Raw genomic sequence first — 8,493 nt, 5'->3', positions numbered from 1 at the left:
GCTATTTTGGATTTTGAGGTTCAGTCATTAGATTTTTATTTATTTTTGAAGAGTCTTATATTTGCAAGTAGTCTTTCTTTCTCAACGTGTGACTTTCTCATGGGACCTAATTCTCATTTTGCTGACCATAGTTTCTCAAATCTCATTAGGAATACACATTGATTTTTTAAAACTGTATTTTTCCATTGACATAGCACATATTCCAGTTCAGTTAAGTCTCTTCCAGTTTTTAAAAGTGCTGATTTCACTTCTGCTAGTTTTACACTGACTGCTAACATCTACTTGCTCACTCAGACCAGCTGTGGAGGATTGCTTTGGTAGGGTAGGCTTGAGAGGTGGCAAAGAATCAATGTGGGTAGAATCTGCTGTTTGTCTTAAAATTTTCTGTAGAGTATCTCTACTTAAAAGAAGTTTCATGGATATCTTTAATAAATACATAGGGAAGAAATAATGATATTTGCCTAACCTGTCTGTAAAATCTTCATCAGTGGTAATTACTTTAAACTCAAGTTAATTAATAATAAACTGCACAGCACAACACTTTGAGCTCATTATTCTCTTTGCAGCTTTCTTTAATTCCCATAAATTAAAAATTCCTGCAAATATTGTTATTTATGAAGTTGCTACAAAACTAATTGCAGTTTTTGTCATTGAAAATAATGGTCAAAACCACGATTAGTTTTGCACCAACCTAAATACAAGTATCTGGGTAACAATCAGGATCCCAGGGCTCAGCAAAGGAAAAAGCTAGGTACACAGAGCCCTTTACATGACACCTTTCCAGGCTTTTTTTCTGAACAAAGATGTTCCTTAATCAACTTACATACGGGCACACTCACACGGGGCTGACACCCAGCGATAATGAAAGTATGTGAAACTAGTACTTACATACAAAATCAGAAGCAGTGGTAATTTAAATAACCTCTTCGTAAAGAAATCTTAATATGTATGTAAGACATAAAATACTTATTCCCATTGTTTCAGTTATTCTGCTCAGAAATTATCCTAGGAAATAAAAAAAATTGAGAAACCTAAAAAACTCTAAAATATTCAAAATAGAGCACTGTATCAGCAAAGTATAATACATCTACTCAGAGATATTACATATTCCTTAGGTATCATAAATATAACACAGTGAAAACCATTAAAATGCATAACATTTTCAAAATACGTATCTGTCAAAATTATGATACCAATGTTCACATATTCGATATAAAATTAACTGTGAGAAGTATGTTCAAAAACAATAAAGCTTCTAATGTTAAAATTGTTGGCGATTTTAGACATTTATACCTTTAAAAATACCACCAAGTTATTGAATTACTCTTAAAATTTAAATATACATTTGTAAGAACAAAATTAATGTGCCTAAAAATAAGTATATATGTGTTTACAAATATATCCCTTAATTATAGGCAAAGACATTCTGTTGTAGACTTAAGTTGCACCCAGAAACTCACAGATTTAACATAAGAAAGCACTTCCTGGGCAGTAAGATGATAAGACTCCTTGTTTGTATAGTGGTGAGTAAAAAATAAATAAAAAATTTTTAAAAAGATGATATGACATTAAAGCATATTACCCAGAGAGATTTTGGAGCCTATCTGGGATTCATAAAAGAGAGGTAGAAACTGATTTTATTTGCCTCTCATTCTTTGGTATTATAATATTTGCAGTGCTGGGTTGGGAACAAGGGGAGGGAGAGCATTAGGATAAATACCTAATGCATGCGGGGTTAGAACATAGATGACAGGTTGATAGGTGCAGCAAACCACCATGGCACGTGCATATCTATGTAACAAACTTGCACGTTCTGCACATGTATCCCAGAATTTAAAGTAAAATAAAATAAAAATAAATAAAAATTACAGTCATTAAAAAAAATAATTTGCCATCCTGCTTGGAGACAACTGAATAAATATAACGGGTTCTCAAGGTCAGTCCTGAGTCATCAATTCCATTAGTTATGCATTCTTTGTTCTTCTCACGGCAGCTTTTTAGTACAGGCCCCGGAGCCCTGCTGACGTTTTATGGCCACCAGCTGTACCGCAGTGGGAAGAGGTCCTTAGACAGGTGCTTGCTGGAGGCTGTCTCAGAACCCACTGCAGCACACCTGACTGCCTTGTATTCCGCTCTGCACACCCACCTTCCGCCCAGTGTCTTTCCCTCCCCTGCACCCCAGTAGCCTTCCCTGGGATTTGATCCTTCTGACTCATCCATTGCCCAGAGCGTCTCTGTCATCAGGAAACCTGTCTTCTCCTCAATGCCTGAGGTCTGCAGGGCAAGGGACCGGTGGGCAGGCTCAGTCAATTCTACCCCATTGCACCTCGCATGACATAAATAATGGTCACTTCTAATCTTTGCTTCCTGTCCCTACATGTGGTGGTCACTGCAACCCTGCAGGGTTGACCTGCTCTCACCTGGCTTATTCTTACCTCTTTGGGTCATGGAAAATGACCTTCTGCACCCAGGGAATCTCCCTTAGTTGATAAGACCAAAATGGAAACAAATAATAAGACCAAAATGGAAAGTTAGTCTGCCTTCATAAAGAGAGATTAAATTCATTAACACAAACCCTGCCTCTTTCTTGAAAGACCAAAAAAAAAAAAAAAAAAAATCTCTGGACAAGAGGAGTAACATTAGCATTGTCCATGAGGATAAACAAGTGGGGAGAATCCCCAGCTAGCTTTTTCATCATCCCGAAAGGAGACACCAGTAAGCAGCCACTGGATTTGCCAGCTGTACACATTTCATATATATTAAATTATACAATATGTGGTATTTTGTGCCTAGCCTATTTTACTTAATCTGAGATTTTCAAGGTTCCTCCATATTGGAGAATGTGGCAGTACTTCTTTTCCTTTTGTGACCAAATAATATTGCATTGTATGGACGTGCCACACTTTGCTTATGCATTCATCAACTGATGCACATTTGCATTGCTTCCACCATTGACAGTTGTGACTAATTCTACTATGAACACTACACTCATGTACAAGCTGTTGTTTGAACACCTATTTTCACTGCTTGTATGTATACACCTAGGAGTCGAATTGCTACGCCATATTGGGAACTCATGTTGTTTAACTTCCTGAGGAAATGCCAGACTTTTCCACAGCAGCTGCACCACTGTACATTCCCACCAGCAACATATGAAGGTTACAATTGCTCCACATCCTCACCAACGCTTGCTGTTTTCGGAAATTTTGTTTTGTTTTGTTTCGTTTTGAGACGGAGTCTCGCTCTGTCGCCCAGGCTAGAGTGCAGTGGCGCCATCTCGGCTCACTGCAACTTCCGCCTCCGGGGTTCAAGCGATTCTCCTGCCTCAGTCTCCCGAGTATCTGGGACTACAGGTGCCTACCACCACGCCCGGCTAATTGCCTCGCTAAGTTTTGTATTTTTAGTAGAGACAGGGTTTCACCATACTGGATATGCTGGTCTGGAACTCCTGACCTTGTGATCCGCCCACCTTGGCCTCTCAAAGTGCTGGGATTACAGGTGTGAGCCACTGCTTCTGAAGTTTTATTTTTTTTTTATGACCATCCTAGTAGATGTGAAGTGATATCTCATTGTGGTTTTGATTTGCATTTTTCTAATGACTAATGACATTGAGCATCTTTCGTGTGCTTGCTGGCCATTTGAATTTCTTCTTTGGAAAATCTATTTAAGTCCTTCGTCCATTTTTAAATGTGTTGTTTGCCTTTTTGTTGTTGAATTGTATCAAGATTTTTTAAAATATACAAGCATTTTTTCTACTTTCAAGTGTTTGCAAACCCAAATGTATTTTTCCTCTCTTCTCCTTACACTCTTCTTTTCCATTCCTGAGTATGATGCGCATCAGAATAATTATCTTGTATGTAGAGACAAATTGAACTCTATTTCCTTTCAACTCTGCAATTAGATGAACCTATGAGCCTATGACCAGATATTAACAAAATTAGCCAATAAGGTTGATTTTCTATTTTGATTCATTTGAAATGATATGCCTTATTCTTCAGAATTATCCACGAAATAGTTCCTTGGGGATTTGCTTTCTGGATCTGTGATTTGGAAATTGATTCAAGTCTGGAGGAGAAGGTATGTGATAAAATTTGATATTATTAATTTATTTCTCCCCCAAATGAGTTTATTTTCCAACATAGTCTATTGTTTCCAAACTATACAGAAATTTTCTAAACTATAATTTCACAATGATTTGATTAGTGACTGTACGGCTAGAAAAAATATGCCATCCAGCTTTACCTTGGATCCTTTCCAAATAAGGTGTAGTATAAATAGAAAGAATGAATATAAAGTATAAAATATGCATTTTATTGTTTTATCTATAAGTCATCTTAGTGACTTTTAAAAAATGACTCAAATTTTTGAATATACACACTCAGTGTTTTTATCAAACAATTATTCATGTATCGTACAGCCACTTTGTCCATGCACAGGATACATTCAGAATTATCATTATTCCTTGGGATCCTTGAAGTTAGGGTATCATTTTGGTGTGGAAGCCAATTTCCCTAAGGGGCAAATGAAACTGCTTTTCTTTTTTTTTTTAAATGAGTGATTTCAGAGATATCTTCAGAACAAATGCTCCACAGAGAAAGAATTTCACATTTTAATCAATTTTTTAATGTACTGAGCTGGACCCTCACAAATATTCATAACTATTTTACAATTACTTAGTACATGGCTAACATTTAAGGTAACCTTTTTTTTTTTCTTTTTGGCAGAGGGTCAAAAGCAGCTTGGAGTGCCCAATTTCCCCTAAAGTCCTAACTTCAAAGGTGCTTTTGCAAGGTACAGAAAGGTCTGTGAATCACAGAACCCCTGCCAGGGCACGTTGTCCTGCTTAATCTCTCCAGAGATGGAAAGTTCAAAATGAACACCTAGCCTCTGCCTCTTTGGCATGCTCGCACTGTTCACCCATGCAGAAAGTCCAAGGCCACTGCTTGATGTCTCTTTTTCGAAATCCATGTTTAGGTAAGATTCATGGTGAGATATGGTTGTTGTACAGAGGTTAAAGAAGGCAGAAGACAGCTTGCAGAAACATGATGAAGATGCTCTGAAGAATAACAAAGCTCTGCAAGATATTCATATAGGCAAGGCCAGAATAATATCTAGAGTCTGTTATTGCCTACATAAAAATGGGGTGTGGATTCATCTCTGCTTCTGTATATGTGGGACACCTCTGGAAGGATGAATAAGAAGCTAATAGCAATTGTTATGAAGCCCAGGGGGATAGAAGACATCCTTTTCACTTTCCCCTTATGCTTAAGAGAATTTTAAGGAAAATAAATCTAAGTGACCCTGGGACTAAAATCAAATAGGGGCAAAATGCGCAGCTTCATCAACTGTGTGTTTTAATACCACACGTTACATAAACCCACACAAAAAATCGTGTCCTTGCAGACTCTGTTTTCACAACCCCGGGCATCCAGCCCAGGATGACACAGCCCTGCAGTCCCCAGGGACTCTCTGCATTCCTCACTAGACTGTCACCTCCAACAGGGGATAACTTCATCAAAGAGAGAAGACCCTGTCCTCTTCCCCCAGAGTAGACAACATCCTGGCTTTTCACAAATAGATGAATTTTGCCAAATTTGTGGAATAATGTGGTACATTGTCTCTGTTTTTTTTTTTTCTTTCAGCATAGCGTTTGTGAGGTTCATTCACGTTGTTGTACGCATCTCCTTGTTTTTCTATTCTTGTTGTGGTGTGGAAATACATTATGTGTTTTATTGTTGTCATAATACACTATTTGGTTGCATTCTCTTGGCTGCAAGGAACTGTGCTACAGTGAACGTTCATGCACATGTCTCCTGATGCACATGGGCCTATGTTTCTGTTGGTAGGTGGGAGTCATGTTGCTGGGAAATAAGCTATTTATCGGCTCAACTGTGGTGGACACCGCAGCTTTCTGAAGGCAGAAAATACATCTTTACACAACCATGTCTCTAGCACCTAGCACAGCGCTTGGCACTCAGTAGCCACACCTCAATGTTGGTTCACTTTCCTCTTCAACATCCGTATATGGAATTCTTGGTAGATCCCTGCTTCTCTGAATATCAGGAAGCCAGTCTATTTTTAGGCAGAAAGGGAAGAGTAGTCAGTAACCTCTGCCCACAGCCTTACTCAGTAGAGCAGATAAATATGCTCATTCTGATCAGTATTCCCAAAAACCTATAAATGTCCCACTTTGTGTCTTCTCCGCTCGATTTCATTCTGTCATTCATCATATTTGCTCTCCTTCACGAGAGGGCAGGGAGGTTCAACGACCTTAAAACATGAAGGTCTTTTTTCTATTTGCTGTTCTCTTCTGTTTGGTCCAAACAAACTCAGGTAAATGTCTCCTAGTTAGCCCTGGGGAAGGTCGTGCAGGAATTCCATTTATGTGTGTGTCTGTGTGGACAGCGTGGAGGTGTGTCTGTATGTGGTTAGTGAGTGCAGGTGGGCCACAGGGGGGCTCAGCCTTGGACAATTTTGGTCTCCCCTGTGAAGTTATTTTTAAAAGCTAAATAAGTGTTACAAGGATCTTGACACAAGACAAATGGGTATGTTTGCTGTGATACAAGTGAGAAGCACTCACTGCAGTCTGAGAAAAGTTTTCAGAAGGAAGTTACAGTCATACAAATGTCAGAGCTGGAAGGGAATCAGAGATCATCTATAGCAGCCGCATAGTCTACAAAAAGAAAACCAAAGTCCAGAGAAAGTGTTAATTTACCACTGTGCAATGAATAATTATGGGCATAGTAGGTCTTCAAACTTATAATAGTCCCCCTGCTTGCTCATATACCTCATTTTACAGATGGGCAAGCTGAAGTGTAACCAGTTAAATGAGTTGTCTAGGGAGACATAATGAGATATTGGAAGACGTAAGACCAGAATCCAGGTCTCCACGCTTCCAGGCTGGGGGCTCTTCTGTCTTGACTAAAGATGGACCCCCCACTTTCTTCACTTTGCTCTCTGCTCCAGGCTGTGACAGGGCTGCAGTGATACAGACTCAGAGATTAGACCCCGTTTGGAGGTTGGATGTTGTGCAAGAGTGTTTTCATAATCACGCAAGACCAACACTGTGTTGTTGTTGTTGTTGTTGTTGCTGCTGCCGCTGCTGTTTAAAGTCATTGCACGTGGCATTTGCAGATCTGACATAAGTAAGATCTTTCTGTCAACCATCTCTTGCACAATGTCCTGTTGTTATAAAAAAATTCAGGTAGTCATTCATGACTTACAAGCCCACAAGTCCTGGTGAGGAGAGAGGTTTTATTTCCTCCTTTTCATTGTAGGACATAAAACTAAAAATTGGGCCATAAGCTGAGAATGGGTTAATACTTCTAATTTCCTTAGAGACCAAGACCTGTCCCATTCTGGACCACTTCTGTTTTCCAAAACTCCCTTTGCTTCCTTCTAGTGCACATCTCTCACCAGGAGGCTCGAGGCCCCCTGATTTAAGAGCTTCATGGGCTTTTTAGGGCCTAGATGGGCCAGGTGAGCATGCATACAACACACCCTGTCATCCTCCTGGCAACATATCAGATATAAATTATCGTTCGTGTTTTAAAGCTAAGAAGCCAAAGTTCGGTTACATTGGGACTTGTCCAAAAGTACTTAGCATTGTCAGAATACAGTAATCCTTGGCTGTGGGCTGGGGTCATCTCCTATTCTCTGCACTATATGAGTTAAATGTCAACTCTCTTCTGTTCTATCCATAGGGGATGTTCCACCGGGAATTAGAAATACCATCTGCCTTATGCAGCAAGGGACCTGCAGACTTTTTTTCTGCCATTCTGGTGAGAAAAAGCGTGACATTTGCTCTGATCCCTGGAATAGGTGTTGCGTATCAAATACAGATGAAGAAGGAAAAGAGAAGCCAAAGACAGATGGCAGATCTGGAATCTAAAATATAAGCTCCTGGAAGGCAGGGATCTTGAAGTATCCCAAAGGCTTAAAGGAATGTGTGGCTTGTAGTAGGTGTTCAATAAATATTTGTTGAATGAATTTAGTACCAAAGGTGAAGAGCTGATAAAATAATTTTTTTTAACTTCCTTACTTCTCCATGTACTGCCTTTTCTTTTCTTTTTTTTTTTTTTTTTTTTAGACGGAGTCTCGCTCTGTCACCAGGCTGTAGTGCAGTGGCCAGATCTCAGCTCACTGCAAGCTCCGCCTCCCGGATTCACGCCATTCTCCTGCCTCAGCCTCCCAAGTACTGCCTTTTCAAAGGGGTTTCAGAATTTCGTGATATTCCACTTTCCTTTCCCAGTCAAGGGAATATCTCTTAATTACCTGGAGATGGTAATAGACCAGAAACCAAGCTCCAAACTGATTTTCAGAGGGACATAAATGCAACCAGTCTGCTGCTCTGTTTTCCATCTGATGACATCTTTCTTACCACACCCAGCACTAGACTTCTGCTTATTCACCCAACTGGTAATGCACCTTATCCCTTTTCCCTTTATGCCTCCTCAAGCAGTAACACCAATAGGTCACATTTTGTTGGGATTG

General features: G+C 39.5%; 1 protein-coding gene across 1 annotated transcript in view; it reads left to right on the top strand.

Moving 5' to 3' along the window:
- LOC108539819 (uncharacterized) overlaps positions 1-8,030 on the top strand; it is a 13,239-nt gene extending 5,209 nt beyond the window's left edge. The window contains 4 exon segments of the mRNA XM_017888744.1: positions 1,416-1,523; positions 3,999-4,028; positions 4,030-4,077; positions 7,704-8,030. Of these exon segments, the coding sequence (XP_017744233.1) occupies positions 1,416-1,523; positions 3,999-4,028; positions 4,030-4,077; positions 7,704-7,898 (381 nt within the window). The 3' untranslated portion in view covers positions 7,899-8,030.
- Positions 8,031-8,493: the final 463 nt, after the last annotated feature.

This window comes from Rhinopithecus bieti, unplaced genomic scaffold (genome assembly GCF_001698545.2).
Source record: "Rhinopithecus bieti isolate Rb0 unplaced genomic scaffold, ASM169854v2 scaffold_2113, whole genome shotgun sequence".
Taxonomy (NCBI): Eukaryota; Metazoa; Chordata; class Mammalia; order Primates; family Cercopithecidae; genus Rhinopithecus; species Rhinopithecus bieti.
The sequence above is the reverse complement of the archived record's forward strand: the minus strand, read 5'-3'. Positions and strand labels throughout refer to the sequence as shown.